General features: G+C 55.5%; 3 protein-coding genes across 7 annotated transcripts in view; 1 reads left to right on the forward strand and 2 right to left on the reverse strand.

Moving 5' to 3' along the window:
• Positions 1-7538, forward strand: part of SETD2 (SET domain containing 2, histone lysine methyltransferase) — an 83044-nt gene extending 75506 nt beyond the window's left edge. The window contains 3 exon segments of the mRNA XM_024983287.2: positions 4488-4568; positions 6269-6370; positions 6712-7538. Of these exon segments, the coding sequence (XP_024839055.1) occupies positions 4488-4568; positions 6269-6370; positions 6712-6873 (345 nt within the window). The 3' untranslated portion in view covers positions 6874-7538.
• Positions 7539-9880: 2342 nt separating this feature from the next.
• On the reverse strand, positions 9881-13511 carry NRADD (neurotrophin receptor associated death domain). Of its 5 annotated transcripts, none has more exons than XM_005223092.5 (5): positions 12571-13511; positions 11995-12150; positions 10868-11051; positions 10610-10752; positions 9881-10512 (listed from the first exon to the last, which is right to left on the reverse strand). In XM_005223092.5, exons 2-5 carry the CDS (start codon positions 12035-12037, stop codon positions 10193-10195), a joined length of 690 nt encoding a protein of 229 aa, XP_005223149.2. In that variant the 5' UTR covers positions 12038-12150; positions 12571-13511; the 3' UTR covers positions 9881-10192. The 5 variants fall into 5 exon arrangements, with proteins under 5 accessions (XP_005223149.2, XP_005223147.2, XP_005223148.2 ...); NM_001076398.1 differs by having other exon boundaries at positions 9883-10512; positions 13367-13468; XM_005223090.5 differs by having other exon boundaries at positions 10610-11051; positions 13367-13511.
• Positions 13512-13789: 278 nt separating this feature from the next.
• The window catches only part of NBEAL2 (neurobeachin like 2), a 30292-nt gene continuing 21697 nt past the window's right edge, over positions 13790-22384 (reverse strand). Inside the window, 25 exon segments of the mRNA XM_024983286.2 lie at positions 13790-14272; positions 14349-14484; positions 15329-15477; positions 15554-15712; positions 15808-15924; positions 16167-16261; positions 16402-16574; positions 16689-16798; positions 16877-16966; positions 17555-17671; positions 17742-17839; positions 17969-18086; positions 18184-18293; positions 18393-18523; positions 18691-18831; positions 18914-19038; positions 19403-19498; positions 19599-19915; positions 20017-20177; positions 20661-20796; positions 20883-21007; positions 21159-21316; positions 21461-21610; positions 21697-22053; positions 22145-22282. Of these exon segments, the coding sequence (XP_024839054.1) occupies positions 14168-14272; positions 14349-14484; positions 15329-15477; positions 15554-15712; positions 15808-15924; positions 16167-16261; positions 16402-16574; positions 16689-16798; positions 16877-16966; positions 17555-17671; positions 17742-17839; positions 17969-18086; positions 18184-18293; positions 18393-18523; positions 18691-18831; positions 18914-19038; positions 19403-19498; positions 19599-19915; positions 20017-20177; positions 20661-20796; positions 20883-21007; positions 21159-21316; positions 21461-21610; positions 21697-22053; positions 22145-22282 (3612 nt within the window). The 3' untranslated portion in view covers positions 13790-14167.

Raw genomic sequence — 22384 nt, forward strand, 5'->3', positions numbered from 1 at the left:
TTGTACTTGCTACAGCTGAGGGGATGCTCCAAGCTTCCAGTTGAATTAGGAATAGAGGTCATGTAAAATCAGTGTGACTCTAAGCAATTGAATTAACAACTTTATCCCTTTTCACTTGTAACAGGACTCATTGTCTCCAAGGAGGTGGTGTCTTGAATGAAATCAAAGATAATATATTTGTGTTCTAAGATTTGAATAGTATTTAATTTTGAAAATAAGAGGCACTTAACTAGTTAGGTCCAGAGAAGGAAATGGCAACCCACTCCAGTATTCTTGCCTAGAAAATCCTGTGGCCAGAGGAGCCTGGTGGGCTGCTGTCCATGGGGTTGCACAGAGTCGGACACAAATGAAGTGAGTTAGCAGCAGCAGCAGCAACTAGTTAGGTCAGTGGAGAAACATGAGAGAGAAAAGTAGGGAAGGAATTGGAGTGAGAGAGAATTAAAGTGGAAACAAATCCATAGCTCATTTTATTTTTATTCACTTTGAGGGATATGTTTTTCTTTGTTCAGTGTTATAGTTAGCATTCCTTTAGTCTGAAGAATTTCCTGTAATATTTCGAGTATTTCAGGTCTAGTGGTGATGAGTTCTCTTGTTTCTGTTTGTCTGAAAAGGTCCTTATCGTAACTCTTATATTCTTGGTAGATTTTATTTTTCAGAGTAGTTTTAGGTTGCTATCAGCGTTGAACTGAGAGTATAGAGTTTCCATACATCTCCCGTCACCACACATGCACAGCGTCCTCCACTGTAACAGCCTGCCAGGGTGTGGTACGTTTATCGCAATCGAATCTACATTGGTACATCGTTATTACTCAGTCTGCAGTCTGCCTCTGGGTTCTTGGTACTTCCGTGGGTTGGACAAGCGTGTAGAGGCGTGTGTCCCCTGTTAGAGTGCACTGCGTGGTCTCACTGTGTTGAAAGTCCTCTGTGCTCCCCTCTTCATCGTGTCCTCCCTCCCCATCCCCCGTCCCCATCCACCACAACCTCTGAGCTTTTTACTGTTCTCCAGTTTTGCCTTTTATAAGATGTCATATATTTGGACTCTGTAGCCTTTTCAGATTCACTTCATTCACTTAGCAGTATACATTTAAGGTTCTCCGATGCTTTTTCATGGCTTGGTAGCCTGTTTCTTTTTCGCATTGACTAATATCCCTTTATATTAGATGTGCCACATTTTATTTGTCCATTCACCAACTGATGGACATCTGGGTTGTTTTCACTCTTTGACTGTTATGAATAATGGTATATGAACAGTGGTGTACAAGTCTTTGGACATGCATTTTCATTTCTCTTGGGTAGATACCTAGGAGTGGAATTGCTAGGTCGATTAGACAATGTTAATATGTGCGTCTGAGTTCTTAAGCAGCTGCCCAGCTGTTTTCTCGAGTTGCTACGTCACTGTGCATCTGCCAGTAGTGCGTGAAGTTTCCGTGGGAGAGTTCTCATAGAGGCAGGTGCCTGTGCGCTCAGTCGTATCCGACTGCGACCCCGTGGACTGCGGCCCGCCGGGCTCCTCTGTCCATGGGATTCCCCAGGCAAGAATACTGGAGTGGGTTGCCATTTCCTTCTCCAAGAGGATCTTCCTGACCCAGGGATCAAACCCGCATGTCCTGCACAAGCCTTAGTCTCTGTCATGGGGACCTGATCTGACTGTATGATAATCAGGAACTTATTTGGATCTCACCTTCCTCACCGGTATCCTGCTGTGTTCACCCAGCATCTCAGAAGGATGCCTGTGGGGCATGTGTTTATTCTGTTCTTTTTTTTTCCCCCCCATCTTTAGGGTCTTCATTTCGATTTTAAAGCCCTTGGAAGTGAAGACCATAATATTGTAAATTTTCATTAATTCATGAGGTATTACACATAGAAGGAAAAATAAATCTGAGTACTAGTCTTCATGAAGTTCAGTCTAAGAAAATAGCCACATCTATAAACTTGAAATACAATGGGATAATCGCTGTAGTTGAAGAATGTACAGAATGCTATAGGAATACAGTGGTTAATGGTCTTAAGAAAATGCACCAGTGATATGTCATAGAAAACATGAGTTGACCTATAGCTAAGCTGAGCAGGAAAGAGAATTCTGGGCAAATAAAGTAGTTTTTGCAAAGTATAAAGTCAGTACAAGACAGAGCATATAGAGAGAGAAAGAGAACAATACAAATAATTGATTATGGTGAGAGTTTGGGTACATATTGGGTAGTGAGCCAGACAAAAATATGGAAAAGTATATCAGATGTTAATGGTCTTAGATCTTGGTGTCCTCCCAGTGTGATTATTGTATGATTAAAAGCCATGGATACTTTTAAAGCAGTGAGTCCGGCAGTCAAGTGTGTCCCCTGAGTGAAACAGGCCCGTTTGAAAAAATGAGGTTGGCAGCAGTGGAACCCAGATTGAGGAGTATTGTAATAGTTTAGGCAAAGTGAGGAACTCAGAATGGAGATGTTGAAGATTCATGCAAAGGCATCTGAGAGGCATCACTTGGGGCTAAGGACACAAGTGGATATGAAAAAGGCCAGGAACAGCCCCTGTTTGTTGAAAGTGCTGTGGAAACACTTTGTTCCTGTATCCCCACTTCCTGCCCTCCTCCCCCGACGCCTCTTTTTGGTATATAGTGCCTGGTCTAGAACCAGAGTTCTTTTGCTCTTTTTGTGATCAAAGGTGGCAGGAGCTTCAAAACAATATATTGAGTTTTGTATTGTTTTCAAGGATGTTTCTTTCTTAACCTTTGAATTGGCATGTACAGGTTGGTGTGTTGCAGAATTTAGGTTGAATCACATGCAGTGTTTCTGATAGCTCAACTTCTTCTGGACCAGGCTCCTAGACAGAGCTCAGGACATTGTGCTCAGTAATTGGTTTTAAAGCCCTGCAGCCTCACCAAGTCAGAGATTAAATTAGAAATGCACTGGAATTATTTTGCTTTCTGAACACATACCCCATTCAGAGGGAAGCAGGACGTGCCTGTTTACACAGTGCCCTCACTGAGAGCCTGGCCTCCTCTATAGGACCCAGAGCCTTGAGGTAGTTGTTATACCTTGAGGGGTTTTCTGTACTTACTGCTGTTGCTACTCATTTCCGAGATCCACAAGAGAATAGCTTAGGGTGTGATGAAATTATCTTGGCTTACTCAGGGTGTAGTTGATCCCTTGCTACGTGAGGTCTTATTGTGGAGCACACCTATACTCTCTACTGCTAGAAAAAAATAACCACAAAATCTCAAAGCAAAACATTTGAAAATTTGCGTTTTGTTTCCTGAAACCAGAGGTTGAATCTGTGTGTTCTTTCTACCTTGCCCTCCCTTTCCTGGTCCCACAGCCACAGAAAGTAGAAAAGGGGAAAATATGCAAAGCGTTTATAACAAGTCAGAGAAAGCTGATTTACAGAAGCCAGGGGGTGTGCCACCTTTCTCTGGAGCCAGTCCAGAGCAGAAGGGGTTGAACTGTCCCTTCATCACCAGTACCTTCATACTGAAAAAGAGGAATCAGAACTGGTGATAGGCTGGGACTAGAAAAAACTGTGCTGTAAGCAGCCAGCTAAACCCTGAAGTACCTGTAATGCCAACTGCAGCTCCTGCATCCACCTGAAGCGAGTGGTATTCGAAGGGGGACGCTCATAATCTTTTCCATGGACAAGTACGCTTCTAGGAAGGGGCTTGATGACTGGCAGTGATCTAAAATGTGGGAAAATGGCCTTGCCCAGCGGAGGCTCTGAATGCCAGGGCTGCCAGCCCCTTCCCTCTCTGCAGTGCCTGATTGGGGTGGGGGGTGGGGGGCAGGGACTGGCAGCTTCCCCGCTCGCAGTGCTGGAGGGAAGTATTCCTAAGTGTGTCATCATTTCAGCATCTTGAGACTGAGGATCTTCTGTCTTTGAATCTAGTCATCTGGTCAGTGACTTGGATAACTCTCATCTCCTCCCCTTCCCACCCCTAGTACCTTGATACCTCTTCAGTCTTTCCATTCCTGGACTGAGGCTACCAACCTTGAAGGAGCCTCTCCTGCATGCTGAGACTGTCTCCTACAGTCTAGGAGACTAGGATGCGGAGCATGGTATTTGGACCACGATCGGGTGGGCAGCGCATTCTGCCTTTGTCCCAGAGTCCTGGGATGTCAAGAGATGGGAGAGGTGGAGTTGGTGAGCCTGGGGCTAACTTCGCGATGTGGGGTGCTGCATCTCACAACAGGGACCTGAGTGGTCCAAGTCACACAGCACACTCCCTTGCAGAGGTGACCCGGAAACAAAGGGTTACCAGCTATACCCAAGATCTACTTTCTCTTAGGATAGAGAATTAGAACTTGCTTTATAGAAATGAGGCTGGAGCCAGATGGCTGGATTTAGACATGAAGTGAGAGTGGTAACAACAGCTCGGCTGACTCCAGGTTGTGTCCCGTTAGGATCCTATAAAGAATACCAAGAGTTGGGTATCCCATCTGGGGACATCACTGACCTGACCTCTCATCCTTGCACCGTGGTGTTTTCTTTACCATTTCTAGACCTCAAAAAAGCCTAAGACAGCAGAAGCAGACACCTCCAGTGAGCTGGCTAAGAAAAGCAAAGAAGTATTCAGAAAAGAGGTAAGGTTGGCTGGGATGTGGGTACTAAGCTTGGAAAACTTAAACTTGAGCCCCATTCCTTCTTGTCCAAAGTAGGCACAGCTGTTTGCAGTGCTGGGTGGCCTGCCTTTGGGTGTTCCCTTGCTTCTGTGACTGGACTGTGTAGTTGTTGTTTGGTGACACGTGGGTGTGGTCCTTCGCAGCTGGATAATAAGCACTTTCATGTCCATTGTATCATTTTACCCCCACAACAGCACTCAAGGTAGAAGCACCAGAATTGTCATTTCTCTTCTGCTTGTGGAGGAGCTCTTGAGGTTCAGAGAATACAGGCTCTAGACAGAAGACTTGAACTTGGGCCTTCTGGCTCAGAGTCCCGATCCCCGTGATGGCTCTTTTGGTGGTGATGGAGAAAAAGCAGCTCCTCTATATGCTGTTAGAAGTATATGTTTCCAGTTCTCAGAACACTAACCTTTCCTGCCTCGGGGCATCCAGATTCTAAACTCTAGTCTTCATTCATTGAAGGGGCTCATAGTCCATTGGAGGAAGCAGACCTGCAAAGAAGTGATGGGGCTCGGAGGTCACTACTCAGGGTGTGAGGAAGGGCTCTTGAGTCAGAGGTCGGGATTGACCGGATATGCAATGCAGGCAGAAGGCGGCATCCCTTTCCTGGACTCTGGGGGCTGTGGCTCAGGGTGTGGCGGGGGTGGGGGAAGATGAAGCTGAACAGTATTGTGCTGCTTCATACTGAATTACAGGGAACCACCGCATGATTTTAAGCTGGGAATAGTGAAATCCCCTGTTGTACTCAGGGAAACAGATTGAAAGGGAAAGTATGGAAGCAGAAGACCACAGAAAAACTGTTGATCAAAAGCCTTCCTCAAGGATAAACCTTAGTGTTTCACCGTCACCGTGTAAAATGATCGGCAGGCGTTTCAGCTCAGCCAGCTAGCAGCTGTTTATTTAGTGCCAACCTGGTGACACAGCCTTGTCGTTTGAGTGTCTGACAGCTCACTTTCAGGAATGGGTAGACCCTGTTCATGGTGCTCCTTGATGAAGTGACTCACCGCCTCGCTCCCTTTGTCCTCGGGAGTCAAATTTGTGGCTTAGTGCCCCAGATGCTTCCAGAGGTCCTGCGCCTAGATCACTCTTGAGAGCTACGGGCTAGGACAGACACTAGAGACAGCTCAGGAGGACTTGGGAAGTTGTGTAGTGACCGGGGTCTTATCCCAGATCGTCTCCAACCAGTTGCTCTAACATGCGACCATCCATCTGCTTTACACTGATGTGTATAAATCCCATGAAGTGCAACGCTTACAGAATCTAAGCAGTCTTCAGTAACAAAACACCTGCATTCCTGGGGTTACTGAGCCTCCTGGCAGCACAGAAAGGCCCTTTCTGCCCTGCCTGCAGGAGCCAGAGAATTTAGCTACAGTCTCTCTATGAGAAGGACAGGAGACTTCTTAGCTGAAACCTGGGGCTACCATGAGGTTCAGCGTGGAGTCCTGCTTTTCTGTCCCTCCATTGCCCAGCCCATCCGAGGGAGCCCTGTCTCTCTTGGGGCTACCCCGATCCTTATCTCTTGTCCCACTGGCATACTAGACTCCTTCTACCCACACCAGCCAGCCCGAGTAAGGGAAAGGGAAGGACGGGCTGGCTCTGCTTGCTGCCTTTCTGCATTTCCTCAGTACAACGTTCTTGCCTTCTTTTCCCCCTGCCTGCAGATGTCCCAGTTTATCGTCCAGTGCCTGAACCCTTACCGGAAACCTGACTGCAAAGTGGGAAGAATTACCACAACCGAAGACTTCAAACACCTAGCTCGCAAGGTATTCTCCCCTGCTTGTGGTCTGACAACGTTCTCGGCACACTAGACCTTCTAAAAAGGTCCCTTTCATCATAAAAGGGTTTCCTTGCCACATGCCCAGGCTGGAGACCCAGGAACATAAGGGGAAGATTTGGGAAGGGAGGCGACCCTCCTGGAAGGTAGTGGTTCTCTAACAGCTGAGCTTCCTGTTTCTGATCTCAGCACCAGCCTGCCCCAACCTCCCTGCGTCTAATTCACCTCCTAGTTTCACTGAGAAGGGTCCTGGGGCAGAAGACTGCCTTCCCCCTTGAATCATTTCCACTCTGATTGGTGGCCTGTGGTCTCTTTCTGTGTCCTGGACAGCTGACTCATGGCGTTATGAATAAGGAGCTGAAGTACTGTAAGAACCCCGAGGACCTGGAGTGCAATGAGAATGTGAAACACAAAACCAAGGAGTACATTAAGAAGTACATGCAGAAGTTTGGGGCTGTTTACAAACCCAAAGAGGACACTGAGTTAGAGTGACCTACGGGGCCAGGGTGGGAGGCCCGGCAAGCTGGTAGGAGAGACTGTGGGGAGAAGACATCCTGTGGGCCCTCTCCCCACCCCACCGTCAGGGCTGTGTGCTGCTGGTGACGCAACACCCTGGGGACTTCAAACCTGCGGATTAAACTGAAAGCCACAATACTGAGCTCCATCTACAACACGTGGTCCCTGGTTGTGAGCTGTTGGTAGAGGCCATCAGAGGCCAGGGGTTAGGCCCTTGAGACCTTCCTTCTGAGACCTGCTCAGCCTGACCCCACTCCAACCTGGGTCTCCTCCTTGGCGGTGCTGTCAGCGCACAGGCTTATGCGCATCCCCACCCACAATCCCCGACCCTGACCATCTGTATTATATTTTAATGTATATGTGAATATATTGAAAATAATTTGTTTGTTTTTTTCCTGGGTTTTGTTTTTTGTTTTGCTTTTAAGCCTCTATGTGCTAGGATCACAGAAGACTTTGTAAGGATGGTTTAAGTTCTCCTGCAAGGTTTAATTTGTTATCATGTAAATACTCCAAAGCAGGCTGCCTTGTGGTTTCGGCCAGCCTTGTGCTATGTTGATAAGATTGATTTACTGCTTAAAATCACTTTACTTTATCCAATTTTTACTGAACTTTTTATGTAAAAAATAAAATCAATTAAAGAACTTGGCGTGTTTGTCTATAGTGTTGTGCTGAGAGAGAAAGGAGATGGTGGCCCTAAGTGTGTGAAGTCCAAGGTTAATCCTTGAGATTGGAGTTTATCCCAGGCCTTCCCCACAGGTCCTAGGCATCTTACCACTGCATTTCCGAGCAAAGGAAGTAGACCTGCCACCTCGCTGGTGCTGGGCTTCTTCACTTAGGTTAACAGGCCACTCAAGAGAAGGGCACTTGTCTTTGCCTTTGTACCTGTGGCTGGCGAGAAGTGACTTCCCAGCCGTGCTCTTCTGATGTCTGGGTTCCCTGACTCCCCACCACGCCCCCTGCCACTGGGCTTGGGTCCTAGAGGGAGTCCCCATCAAAGGGGGACATCACTGAGGTGATAAGAGGACACAGGGCTCAGTGGAGACACACCCACCCTTGATGGACCACTTGCCCGGGCGGGAAGAAGGGCCAGAGCGTTCAGCCTCTTTGTAGAGGCTGATCCCACCTCTTCCTCACTGGGGTGGTTTTGCTCAATGCAGCATGCCCTTGGGGAAGAGGCTGGGGCCTGCCAGATCTTGGGGGCGTGGAGCAGTTGGAACACTCACTGCCTGCTGGGCACTGAGCGCTCTGGTTGGGTTCCTTTGATCCTCTCAACCCGGAGGCACAGGAATTGGCACTTTCTTGGATGAGGAGACTGAGGTTCACGGAGGCTCAGTAACTCTTATCTTTGTATCAAAGGTTGTGGAGAGAGACGTACATCTATTTTAAAGGCATACCCATTAAATATGCTATTTAACAAGGTAGCCAGAGTATTTCCCGTGGGGTTACAGCCTTATACCATTAACCCTAACTCAAGCATGTTATATCAGATGGAGGAACCCTGATTTAACCCCCTTAACATTTTAGTGTTATTAAGGAAGATGTTTCAGCTAATGTATTTGAGCACATTAAAAAGAAGTGTTTCTCTTTGGGGTAGGTTTCCCACACAGAGGTGCAGCCATATGCACTGCAGCCAAGCCCAACTCATGCTTTTACACAAGGCTCCAGGTTTCACATTTTCCCAGGAAATCTAGGCAGCCTTTTGTTAAAGGGTGGTGACCAGGGAGTTGCCAGGTTTTAGAAAGGACCACTTTGACGAGGAATTCTGTTACTTCATTTCTCCTGGAGTGTTTTGTTGTTTTTGCTTTTTGTCAAAATCCTTCCCTTCCAGTCACCCTTTGAAACCTTTAGGCTCAAATCCCCTCAATGGTGATGAGGGTTACTGGCTAATCCAGGGCTGGTTCATTCCTCTCAATGCAGGATTTCACACTCATTGCCGATCTAATCCTCCACAGTCCTCTGGCCAACTCCCTGCCTGTACGATGTCTGCAGTGCTTTGTCCTGTTTAAAGCTGACCGAACACCAAGCCTTTCTCTTCTGGGTTATTGCCCAAGGGTCATCTCCGGATGAGGGTGGCTCCAAACCTGCCCTGATCTTAAGGATAAGAGTTAGAGGGTTAAGCAGCCCTGGTAAACTCTGAGGAACAGCAGCCGCAGCGGTCTCCCAGCACAGCCAACACTGGTCACATCTCAGCGAGGGGACGGGGTCTAGCCTGGGCACTTGGATGGTGACTGGATCCACGTCTGCTGAGCTTAGGTGGCTGTATTTCTTCAGCACTCTGATCCTGATGGATGCCAGGATGTAGCATTTTTCCTTCCTAGGCAGGGCCTGTCTGCTGTAGCAACACCCTGGAAGCACAGTGACGGACCTGCCGCTCCTGCATTCAGGGCGGCCATATGCGAGGGGTGCAGGTGGTCTGGCTGCAGCTGCCCTGTCCTCAGGTAGGTGGGATGACCTGCCTGTCCTTGGCTTGTGTGGAAGCATCTTTGGACCTCCCTCTCCCGAGTCTGGAATGTGGGTCCTGAAAGGAGAACACTTTCTTCCTTTTTCTCACCTAAAGATGCCTGGAGGCCCTTGGGAACAGAGTCCTAGTTCCCCAGGACCAGTCTGCCTCTTACTGCCTGCCCAGGAGGGGGCAGGCTTCCAGCCTCCCCTTGAGGCTAGTCACAGCCCAGATGAGGAAAATGGTCTCAAACCTAAGGCCTGAGAGTCCTAGCAGGTGGGAGGCTTCTGAAGGTGCCAGTCTATTGTTCTCCAGCTAAGGAAGCGTAAGTTCAAAAAGGAAAGTGCTTCCTAACACACTTCAGCTGGGGAATAGCAGATGCAGGATGTGAGCTCGACTCTGCCCACAGAACTCACCCATCTTCTGCGGGTACACACTCTGTCTCGGGTGCCTTTCACCTTAGGGAGCCCAGCCTTTTCCTAGGCCTCTGCCACATTAGCTACCCAGCTGTCTCACAGGCCCACGGAGCCAGACAGAGCCTACAACAGTCCAGAGTTGCCTTTAATATGGGGTACAAAAGTAGAAAAAACAGTTGAGACTATGGGGAGGTGGGTGGGGATTGGGGCAGGGCAAGACTGCTGCTCCCTGCCTGGCTGTCTCCCGCCCACGTCCTGATCCCTGTCCTGGAAGAAGGCAGGGGGAGGGGAGGTGACTGGTGTTTTGTGTGTCCCCCCAAAACAGAACAAGCTGAGGTCACCAATGCCAGGAAGCCCATAAAGGGGAAGGTATATGAGGTGGGGGTGGTGGGGAGCACCAGAGCAGGTTCCCTGAGAGGCCAGGCTGTGGAGCCACAACTCACACCACAGAGCAACCCTCAGCCGGGGAGCTCAGAGCCCGAATCACGTCTTCACGGCCCATGGCAGCAAGGGCGTCTGCTAGCGCTCTGAGGGTGGCGCCACTGCCTTCCTGGACAGCCCAGTCCCTCAGCAGGGCAGAGGCGGGCCCTGGGCTCCGGGCCATGGTCTCCACTGCCTCAGCCTGGTAGCCCAGGCGGCCCGCCAGGCCCCGCCAGCCGTTGGCCGGTTCACCCGACACCTCCAGGAGCCGTTCCACTTCCTCCTGCTGCTGCCGAGGAAGGTGGAGGTAGAGCTGGCAGCCAAGTTCAGGCGGCGGCCCTGGGATGGGAGATGTGAGGGGCACGCGAGGGTTAGACAGACTGGTACGACGGGGCCGGGCAGGTCTAAAGGGCGACAGGTAGGGGAAGGGGCTCACCTTGGCTGGGGGCACAGGGCTCCAGGCCAGCTGGAGAGTCCCGAAAGACACTGCTGTCCCCATGGAGCTGGTCCCTGCTGAGGGCCCCCAGCTCTGCGGTCCGAGCTTTGGCCAGCTGCTGCCTGTGTTTGCGTGAGCGCCAGCTGTGGGGAGCAGGGGGAACCTGCCAGCCTGCTCCAGCCTTCACTGAGATGGCGAGCTGGCTGGGAGTCCAGACGGGGAGGAGGGGTACCCCAGGGCAGTGCCCAGACCACCTACCACTTGAAGACCACGTAGGCAAGCAGACCAAGGACCACGGTGGCCAGGAGGGCACAGTAGACAGGGATGATGCTGCCTGAGGCCCCTGGGGGCTCAGGGGAGAATGGGGAGGAGGTGCTGGGGGCCAGGGCTCCCCCTGCCGCTGCCCACACCCCTTCCCTGTCCTGCTCCCTCCGGGTCTTATCTGTGGAGAAAAGTACAGACAGGGTCAGCGGCAAGGAATCAAGACCAGGGGTCGATTTTGCTGCTAGAAAAGCTGGAAATCATAGCCCCTACTATGGCGTGACAAAAGCTCATACCATGACAACAAAAGCTGACTGGCTCATTCCCTACCATCACCTCCCACAGCCTCCCCTTGGCTCGCCACGCTTGGACACCTAGCCCCGGATGTACCTTCTCCAGGCTTCCAGACGTCTGCCCTTGCTGGTTTACCTTTGCTCCCAGGCAGCAATCTCCTGCTCTGGGAAGTCATCCTTGGTGACTCCCAGTCTCTCCCTTTCCTGGCTCCTGGGGCACCTCCTCTGTCTACAGTGGCACTAAACCGTGTCCTGTCGCCCCCAGCAAGTCTGGTCTGTGCACGCACAGTCATTCACGCTAGTCCCTGTGGAAGCCTCTGTGCACGGGAGACCTTGCAAATTTTTACAAAATAAAAGTGAACCAGGGGCTTCCTTGGTGACTCAGTGATAAACAATCAGCCTGCCAATGCAGGAGGCATGAGTTTGAGCCCTGATCCAGGAAGACCCCACGTGCTGCAGAGCAACTAAGAACATTGTGCACCATTATTGAGCCTGTGTCTAGAGCCCGTGCTCCACAACAAGAGAAACCATTGCAACGAGAAGCCCATGCACCACAACAGAGTAGCCCCTGCTTGCCACAACTAAAGAAAAGCCCTCACAGCAACACAGACCCAGCATAGCCAAAAATAAAAACTGAACCAGAAGGCAAGTAAATGCTGCTGCTCACTTCTGCCGGCAAGTCAGTTGTCCCTACAATCCAGTGCAGGCAGGGCACCAAAAACAAAATGCTCCAGGGCTGTGACCAGACTTGTATGTGGTCTGCAAGGCCAGGGACCCATGGATACCTCCCATCCTACCCAGTGCCCAAAATCTGGATCGAAAAGTACTTACCCACATGGACCATGGCTTCCCTGTGGCTGGAGTTCTGCAGCATGGTTCTACCAGCTAGCAGTGCTCCCAGTGGCTGCACTTCTTAGAGAAGGTTTTTGGAGTGTCGTGAGCAGCGCACAGAAAAAGGAGCTGGGAGACCTCTGAGTCCAGCAGGGGCTGTGTGTAGGAACAAGGAGGAAATCCCTCAGGCTGCAAGTCAGGAGTCCCTTGGGGTAGTCTGCCCCCTCTGCTGGCTCATGTCATCCTGATTCATTCCAGGGCTGCGCACCTCCCCATCTTCCCACTCGCCAATCTGGACCAGTTTCCTCCGGTGTCAAATGGGGTGGAGCTGATACTGCTGGTCCCAGCTGGCCAAAGCTGGAGGAGACCAGAGTGCAGCTGTCTCAAAGACTTGGCAAACCCCGGGTCTGAGTCCAGAGCCAGCACAGGAAGACCAGGGAGACTCCCGTCCCCCATAAGCCAGAGCCAGGCGGAGACTCACTGGCTGATGGAAGCTCCCCAGAGTTCCTAGAAGAGCACAGTTCCTGGGGTGACTAACTCTCACTCCTGCCTCCAGGGTCAATGTCCAGCCCTTACCTCCTGGTCAGGGGCAGGATGGGAGGCTTCCTTGGTGGGTTCAGCCAACACAGTGGGCCCAGAGGTACCCGGGCCCTTTCTTATCTGGGAATTTGGAAAGGGCCTGCAGGCTGGAAATCTGAAGAACACACAGTTCCAGGACCCATCTGCCCTTACAGGGCTGATCCTGCTGGAACCTCCCTCCTGAGGCCTGGATAGAGAGACCCTGGACTGGGCAGAGAAGGGGAGCTTGCCTGGAAAAGGGATGGAGATGAGACCTGGGCGAAAGTCCTGTAACTCCCCAACATCCACATCTGGCCCAACCCCTGCACTCCAAATTCACTTCCCTCCATAAGGCCAGGGGCGGATGTGGACAGCAAAACGCACACTAGACAAGTGGGTCTGGCATGGAGCCTGTGGCGACCTTTGCAACATGAAGGATGTGTATGTACAGTTGTGTCACTTACCACATAAGGAACCCTGCCTGGATCGGGGTTGGCGGGTGAGCCTGTGACTAACGCTAGCTCGCAGAGACAGCCAGGCCTTGTGCCCGACCCACCTCGAGCTGCAAGACTGGAGCCTCTACCAACCCCTCCTCCACACACACCCATCTGGAGGCCCACAAATATGCACACATGCGCACACAGGAACACCCTAAACGCCCACACTACCCTGACTTCCCACAGGCATCCCAACCCAGATGCTGGCACCACAACCGCGCAGGATTTTGGCTCCAGAATGGGGGAGGTTCAGAGAGGCAGCCACAGCTCCCTCCTTCCAGGAAGACCCGACGCTATGTCCCCAACCCGCTCCTGACCTGTGGTGGCTGACCCTCCGTCGGTCCCAGGATCGGTTTTGCCTGCAGGATGGGGCCTCCCGGCCTTAAGCCAGCAGGGAACACGCAGTGGAGTCCCTGGAGAGGCCAGGTTTTCACCCGGCGGAGACGAAAGCGGGCGGCAGAGGACTGGACACCGAGGGGGCGGGGCGATGACGGGGGCGGGGCCGCCCACGGTCTGGCCCCGCCCGGACCAGGAACTCGCACATGCGTGGAGGTGAGCCTGAAGCGGAACTGGGCGTGAAGCTGCCAGAAAAACAGGCCCGGGCCCCTAGGGACAGGGGCGGCGTAATTGGGGGGCTAGGGGCACGGTGCGGTGTGGATGCTCATGGACCAGGGGACGCCAGCCCAGGGCGGTGGCCAGTGCCAGTTAAGACGCGCACACATGCTCGGAGGCAGAACAACTACAAAACTAGTCCATGTTTATTGCTGAGATGCGAGAGCGGGAGGGGTCGCCCTTAGGATTAAGGCCACAGCCCGGCCCCTGTGCTCCGCCAGGACCGGGGATCGGGAGCCTGGGCTCCCCACCCCAGACTGTGCAAAAAGTGCTGTGCGGCCGCTGGGGCCAGTGCTGGGACTCCGGGCGGCCCCTCTGCCGGCGAGGGGCAAGATTTCCTGGAGTGACATCGCCCGCCAATCCCTGAGCTGGGCAGAGGTGGGGCCCCGCCCACCCCCGCCTGTGTGTGGGCGGGGTGTCCCCCCGCCCCCCGAGGGCTCTCGGGCGGAGCCTACTGGGGCGAAGCCCGCTGGGGGCGGGGCGGCGCGGCAGGAGGAGGCGGGCTGTCAGCGGGCCTCTCCAGGATTGTACTCTGTCTCCCCAGAGGACACCTGGGAGATGCGCCGGGAGGAGGACCGCCACAACTTCCGTGCAAACTGGCTGCTGCGCACCTAGTGGGAGCAGGCATGGGTCAGCCAGAATCAACGCTCCCACCCTGTGCAAGGCCCACCCTGCCCGCATTCTCACCTCTGAGGGCTGCCCTGCGCCCACCACGATAAGCTTGCCGTCTTCCAGCCCCACGAGCACGTGGCTGCGCTCCTTGGTCACAGCCACGCTGCGGATCGGCACCTTCATGGGCAGGGGAGGAGCGGCTGGCAGCAGTCTGGAGGGAGGGAAGGAGGTGATATATACAAACTTGCAACTGCAAGGAGTTTTGCATCCAGCACATAGTTGTCTCTTCATTCTCCCATCCACCTCCCAGTCCTCATTTGAAGGATGGCTGGAGGAAAATCCTGACAAAAGGGTCCCACACAAGTGTGTGCAGGCCCAGGGCAAGATCTCCCCATTGGGGGATGGGAGGACAGAGACAGGCCTTGAAGAATGTGTCCATAGGGCATTTAAAGGGGTTAGGGTCCACGGAGCACCTCCTAGTGTCCCTCTGCCAATAACTACCACCTGAGGGATCACGTGACCAACCTAGACAGCATATTAAAAAGCAGAGACATCACTTTGGCAACCAAGGTCTGTCTAGTCAAAGCTCTGGTTTTTCCAGTAGTGGATGTGAAAGTTGGACTATAAGGAAAGCCGAGTGCCAAAGAATCGATGCTTTTGAACTGTGGTGATGGAAAAGACTCTTGAGAGTCTCTTGGACTGCGAGGAGATCCAACCAGTCCATCCTAAAGGAAATCAGTCCTGAATATTCATTGGAAGGATTGATGCTGAAGCTGAAAGTCTAATACTTTGGCCACCTGATGCGAAGAGCTGACTCACTGGAAAAGACCCTGATGCTGGGAAAGATTGAATGCTGGAGGAGAAGGGGACGACAGAGGATGAGATGGTTGGATGGCATCACCCACTCGATGGACATGAGTCTGAGTAAGCTCCAGGAGTTGGCGATAGACAGGGAGGCCTGGCGTGCTGCAGTCCATGAGGTTGCAAAGAGTCAGACACGACTGAGCAACTAAACTGAACTGAGGGATCACAAACCCATAAACAGTGAGGCTCACTTGTTCAAGTGGAGGATGTGCAGGGCACACTGGGCCGTGCCCAGCAGAACAAAGTCCTCTGTCACCGCGAGGGCTGTGGGCTGCTCCACCAAGGGCAGTGAAGCCCGCAACCTCCCATTCACTGAGTACAGGTGCAAGGAGTAGGTGACCTGGAGGAAGCAGGACGTGTTAGCAAGGACAGAATCCCAACTACCCCTATCTTGGCTGGGCGCCCCTTTCCCATACCTGAGCCCCCAGACGCTCCCACGCTGAGCTCTGCACCACAATCTGGCCCTCAGACCCCAGCACCAGGTGGGACACAGGTCCAGGCAACGTGCTTCCTGGAGGGCTGAGTGTGGCCACAAACTGGCCACGGCGCACCGTGTGGATGATCACAGTTCCGTCCTGCAGGAAGGCAGCTTAGGGTGCTGGGCACAGGCATCTGGCTCCAGGGGCAGGGCCCAGCAAACAGCCTCCCCTGGGCACAGGCAGACACACACCTCCGATCCGGACACCGCCATGTCAAGTTCAGTGCTGATGGCCACACAGCTCACGGCAGCCTCATGCCCATACAGGATCTGCACGGGCTTTGATGCCAGCCCCATTGAGAGACCATTCTGTGGGGAACACCAGGGCTGGCTCAGGACTGAGGCACCCCACCACCTTGGCCCCAGAGTGAGAAGGCTAAAAGCTCAGAAAAGTGAAGGTCTGATCCAAAGTTAGACAGTTGGAGCCCCAGACTCGCTCACGGTAGTAGTAGGAAGGGGAAGAGAGCAGGGTAGGACTGGAGGCCCACTAGAGGGGCAGATGGGCCGCAGATCTGGACCAAGGGGGCCCACGGGGCTGCCACCCAGCACACCTGCTGCATGAGCCGCCACACCATGCATGTGGTGTCTCGGGAGCCTGAGATGAGGTAGATGCCACAGGTGTCCAGCGCAAGGCAGGTTACTACATCTGCACAGGAGAGGGGAGGAAACGGGACGGGAAAGAGAGAGGGGAGGGGAGAAGAGGGAAAATAGAGCAGTTACCCCTCCCTGGCCAGCTCCGGAGCCCTGCTCCCACCCGCATAACCTGAGCTCCCAGGCAGCACGTACCAAGGTGGCAGCGGAGCTGGCTGAGCAGCCTGCCCCGGGGCAGCGCAGTCACTCGCAAGCTGCCATCCCAGTGGCCACCACTGAACAGCAGCTTTCCGTCCGGGGACACTGCCAGGGCTTGCCCACTCACACCACTGCCTGGAACCCACGGACCGCTCAGCAGTCGCTGCATCCTGACCCAGTGAGGAGGACCACAGGTGAGGCCAGGCTACACAGGAGACCCTCGCCTTCAGAGACCTTGGCCAGAGCATTTAGAGCCCACCCTGGCCCACAACCCTCTGTCCTACTTGGGGTTGCCCATGGTGGGGTCTTTGCTGAAGCTGAAGTAGTTGCTTATGTTTCGGTCATAGGGCAGCCAGCTGTGGGTCCCCAGCAGCCCACTGGCACTCACGGTCACCTGGGCGAGAGAGGACAGAGGTGGGTTGGGGCAGAGTCGGGGGTGGAGCTGAGGTGGGGCCCGGCCCGGTGCACTTACCAACAGGTCTGCAGAGCCCTGGGTGATGAAGGAGTGGGGTTGCCGGTGGGGAACCAGGGCCAGCACCAGGGGCACGCCATCGCTGATGACCTGCGGGGGCAGGGCGGGACTAGCTACCCGAGCAGCCGGCTAGAGCCCCCACCATGCTACCTGCTTCTTGGCCCTCAGCCCCGGGGCATCACGTGACAGGCAGAGGTCACTCTGAGAGACATGCAGAGAGCAGTGGGCCTTCAGGGCATCTCAGGAAGTGAGAGACCAGATGGACAAGGAAGATCCTTCAAGCTTGGTTTCAACCTTGGTCATCCCACCCCACAACTCCACATCTCCGAGTCGGCTAGCATGAGGAGAGGAGAGCCTGAACACCTTGGAGCTGGGGGCCTTCTGGGATGCAGGCAGGAAGGTGAGGAGAGTATTGAGGCCAGACTCCCTCCTTCTGTTCTCCCTAAGGATGACCAGGGGAGTCAACCTGGCCTGACCCTCCCTCATGAAGATGGCACCCAACCCTCAGTGATGTTTACCTCATATTTCCTCTTATTTCCTCGATATTTACCTCTTATTTCTAAGATGTCTTAATATCAGGGACTTTGATTTAGGTTTTCCATCTCCAAGAGATTGGCAAGGACCGTGGAATTACATGAACTTCACTGGGTAGGTAGTTGAGACCCTGCTTCCTCTCACCTCTGCAAAGAAGGCCTTTAGCTGGCCCAGGTGCTGGAAGATGCTAGGTGAGTTAGTGTCCAGACGTGCAAGGCGCTGGGCTGCTTCCTCCACGGAAAGCCGAGCTGGATGGGGCTCCTGTGGGCAAGGAACCATTCAGCACCGCGGCCAGGGCCTCCCTGACCACGGTCTTCCCAGCCGGCCTTACCTTCAGCAGCTGACAGGGTGTCTGCCCGAAGTTGCTGATGATGCCCTCCAGCGCCTTCCGCTCCCGCTCATCTGCCACCTGGTCCAGGTCCACAGCCCCTGAGCATCGGCAGGTTGGGGGGGGGGTGTGGGATGGGGCGGGGGCGGGCAGTCAGGACTCCTTCTGTGCCCCCTGCACGCCCCATCCTCTGCACCCCAACCCTCACCGGCGTCCAGGGCACCACTCACCCTCGTAAGTGCAGTAATAGAAGACATTGAGGGCCTCCTCTGCAGCTGGCCCCCGCTGCTTGTAGCCAAAGATGAGGTCGATCCACTCATGCAGGTGGGCAGATACATACTCTGACTCCTAGGGGCAGGGAGGTGGCCGTCAGTCCAGGAACAATGGACCCTCCGCCTCGGCCCTCCCCTCTGGCCACCTGCCGGTATCTGTGCGCACATCTCACCAGTGCCCGGCGGTGCTGCTGGATGAAGTCCTCAGGAGAGCTGGCCCATGGGGGCAGTACCACATCACCCACCTTCTCGTTGGTCAGCTGGAGGCAGCCCAGGTCAAAGCCTGGCACAGAAGGCTGGGTCAGCTGTCTCGCTGTGCCTTCTTCACCAGCTCCCCGGCCACCCTCCATCTTCACGCCTCCCGCCCCCACCCAGCGCCTACCGTTCTGGTTCTCCAGGAAATCGGGGAAGTAGAAGAACTCTGGGATGAGCTCCTTCACATCAGCGGGGCTCTCCAGGCGGGCCTGCCAGGCTGCTGCCACTGAGTGGAACTGCCGGTCCGAGCAGTCGAAGCTGGGGAGGGGCACGGGCCAAAGTGAGGCAGTGAGAAGGGAGACAGGGAATGAAAAGGTGCAGCCCTGGACAAGCAGGGAGCCAGCCTGTCCAGGATGCCTGGAAGACCCACCCTTCCCTCATCCACCCTGCCCACCGCCCCACACCATCTGCCTGCCCCTCCACACCGGCCACTCTGCAGCTGGACATGCAGGGAGGTGAATGGTTCCACGCGGATGAGGTAGTGCATCACGCCCGCCGCATTGGAATAGTGGGTGCCATAATGGAACTTGTCGATGGTGCCCGCTGGGTCCTCGAAGCTCTCATACCTAGAACCACGGTTGGAGGGAATCAGTGGAAGCCCTCCCTGGTCCACCCCAGCCCCGAGCCCAGCCTTGCTCACGCACTCACTTCTCCTTCACAAGCTGGGCGTGCTTGGGGTTCACCACACCAATGGGCTTGGACAGGTCCCGGAAGACGGCTGGGTTGCTGAGGTCCAAGGTTGGGGACACGTAGTCCTGTAGGACCCAGGGGAACTGGCCGCCCACCCGGGCAGGAGCTGCATGAGGGTCCTGATGGCCTACATGGCCAGCCTGCCCTGCCTGCACCCTCACCCTCAGGAAGATGGGTGGAGCCCACAGGTGGGGGTGCACCATGGGGAGCAGGAGGGATTGTCTGAGACAGGATTTCCTTCAAGAACAGAGGCCAGGAGGGGAAGGGAGTGGGCTGGGTGTACGTGGGGGCAGCAGGGCGTGGGGGACTGAGCCGAGAACAGAGGCCAGGCCTCAGGCAGCACCTGCCCAGGACTGAGCTCAGGGCTTGGCCCTCTATCAGTACCCACACTTGGGTGGACCAGGGCTGGCGGAGCAGAGGGTGGGTGGAGGGGTAGCAGGCCCTTACCACAGGGTACTGAGACAAGTCATTGTAGGTCCGCCCCGCAATGGTGTTGAGCTGCATCAGGTACTCAAAGTTGGAGATCTCTCGCTGCACCCATTTCTGGGGGGGCAAGGATACGAGGTGAGCCGGTGGGCTGCCAGCACTCTCCCCAGTGGCGGGGCTCTGACCTCACCTGACCCCCACCCTCCAGGGCTCTCACCTGCGTAAGACCTGAGGCGCGCAGCATCTCCTGGGGAGAGCGGCTACTTAGGTAGCCTTGGGTAGGGGGTCGCAGACGCAGGAGCCAGGAGTACACCTGGTTCCGCACCTGGGTGTGGGGTGGAATGAGGGAGGGCTGGGGCCTGGGCACGGGGGAAGGGGATGAGGCTGCGGCCCCGCCCGTCTTGCATGGGAAGTTGAGGAAGTAGTTGGCCTGATCAATGAAGAAGAGCTCAAGAGCTGAGCGGCGCAAGTTGAAACGCCGCAGGTGGACCTCGCGCAGCTGGGCCAGTGGGCGCCGGAAGTCATGGCCGATGCCTGTAGGGATGGAGAGCAGGTGCTGGAGCTACCCGCCCCAGCCCCACGAGACCCCAGCCCCCATCCCTGCCGGCCCTCCAGCCCGCTCCAGCAGAACACACCCTCCTCAGTTTCGACCCGCTCGGCACTGCCATCGTAGAAATACACGTGCTGCGTGGTGACCTCCAGCAGCCCTGGGACCACAGCCACCACGGTGACCAGTTGGCACTCAGCTGACAGCACCAGATTCTCATGCTGCTCATCCAGCTCTGCGGCCTCCAACCTGGGGGCCAGCACCCACTTTAGGTACTAGGCTCTGGGACCCCCATTCCCAACCAACCCAAGGACCACACTCTCAAAGTACCACTAAGTTAGGAGGCACGCTGCTCATGATCCCATAGGAGAAGGAGGAGCTGCCCATGGTCCAGACTGGCCCCAGTCCATGCCCTGAAACCTGGGCTTCTAAAGTTCCTGCCAGGACACCAACCCCTGTCCCCAGCCTCCCCTCACTCAGCACCTGCCCACTCCCATGGGCGCACATCCTGGTCTGGCTTCTCAGTCCTGCTCTGGGGTGCCTGGCCATCAAACAGCAACTCTCCATCCTCTTACAGATCTGCCTAACTCTTCCACCTGACTTTGGACTGTCCCTTCAGGGTGGTTAGCCCCACAGCAGGAGGGCAAGTACACTGAGAAGCCCTCTGCCACTGGCAGGCACACATTGGACAGGCCCCCTTGCCCTGGGCAGCTCTTTCCCAGCCCCACTCACGGGGTCTCCAGTGCAGCCAGCTCGTCCTCGCCCAGCTGGTCTTCCTGTAGCTCCTCAGGTAGGCTGCTGACTTTGGCCTCTTTGGTCACAGCGAGAGGCAGTGAGGCCTCCTCGGTGGGTGTCAGGGGGGCCTCACCTGCAATGGGCCCAAGGGTGCTCAGCCAGAGCTGGACAAGACAGGGCTATGAGGTTGGGTGGACACAGCTCGGCACACCCTCTCACCCAGGTTGTCGCGTAGGGCACTGGCCTCCAGGTGAGGGTTGAAGTGATGGTTGGGCACCAGCTTCAGACGCATGCGCGAGTAGGTCTCAGCACTGGAGAGCTTCCAGTGGGGGGTGGGCGGATCCCTACAGATATGACCCACTTACGGTCATGAGTGGGAAGCAGCGGGTTGCAGACCCCTCTGCCTTCCTCCCAGGCTTCTCCTCAAAGACTCTCCTGGCCCCTCCCTCCCAAGACCCACCCACCCTACGAGACTCCTCCCAAAGCCCCGCCCACCTCAGGGCCCAGGCCCCACAGGGGCTGGCTAGCTGGCGCCACAGCGCCCCCCAGTGCAGCAGGGCAGTGGAGTGCTGCGCTGCCTGCTGCTTCAGCGCCGCCGCGTATCGCAGCCCCTCGAAGCGCGCCCGCCTCTGCACAGGGTCCAGCACCAGCTCCTGCGGGGTGGGGGTGGAGGAACAGGTGAGGCCCGCTGGGTGCTTCCAGCTCCTCTCTCTCCTCTCAGTCCCAGCAGCCGTCCTCTGGGTCCACAGAGGGCCCAAGTGTGGAGCTGCTCCCGGCCCCCAGGGCAGGTCGCACACCTGGAAGGCCCGACGGCTGCGCGCGCGCTCCCGCTGGCGCCGCTGCCCACTGCTCATGAGCATGTCGTAGCAGGCGTTCCAGAAGCCCGACATGAGGTCGTGACTCTTAGCATAGGTGTCCATTTCGAACTGTGACATGGTGGGCTGCACCTGGAGGACCGGACAGGGAGAGGAGACCGCGCTCGATGTGGGCCCCCAGCCCCCACTACTTTGCCCGTGCCCCCGGCCCCAGGCACCTGCTTGTCAATGAAGTGACGCCATTCGGGGGTGGCACAGAAGGCCTGGAAGTCCTCGAAGAAGGTGGGGCTCCCGTTGGTGGGCGGCAGGGAAGGCAGGCCCCACTGTAGCCCCAGTGGGCCGTAGGCGCGGTCCAGCAGCGTGCGCACCAGCGGCACCAACCACGAGCAGCGCTCTGCAGCAGCGGCGGCGACTGGGGGCTCCCCGTTCTCGGTGGGGGTCTCTGATTGGGAGGTGTTCAGCGCCCGCGCCAGCGCCGCCTCCAGCTTGGAGAGCACGTAGCAAGCCTCCTCTCGGCGCATGGGCACTGCGGTCTGCAGCAGCGCGTGCAGCTTCACGTAGGCTTGGGCGTGCAGCTGCGGACGAAAGAGTGGGGGTGTCACCAGCTACTCCCTGAGCTCCCTAGATCCGCTGCGCACCCTCCCCCCACAGCCGCCCTGCGCTCACCTGCGGGTCCTCCAGCAGGATGTAGCCGAGCACCAGGCGCAGGCCGATCTGCGCCATCTCTCGGAGGTCCGCTGTGCCGTTGGCCAGGTGTGGCCAGGCTCCCAGGCGATCCAGCAGGCTACACACTCCTTCGAACAGCTGCCGCACACCATATATTCCAGGTGGCCATCACCAGATGAGGCCAGAAGCCCGTGAGGAGAGAGGGAAGTAAGGTTTGGGCTGGGGGCCAGAGAGGGTTTC

Source organism: Bos taurus, chromosome 22 (genome assembly GCF_002263795.3).
Source record: "Bos taurus isolate L1 Dominette 01449 registration number 42190680 breed Hereford chromosome 22, ARS-UCD2.0, whole genome shotgun sequence".
NCBI classification, from domain to species: Eukaryota; Metazoa; Chordata; class Mammalia; order Artiodactyla; family Bovidae; genus Bos; species Bos taurus.

Excerpts from the sequence above, each read along its gene's own strand:
- NRADD (XM_005223090.5), bottom strand. Across the intron at positions 10,513-10,609 it reads GCCCTGTGCCCCCAGCCAAG|GGCCGCCGCCTGAACTTGGC; the intron begins GTGAGCCCCTTC and ends CTCCCATCCCAG.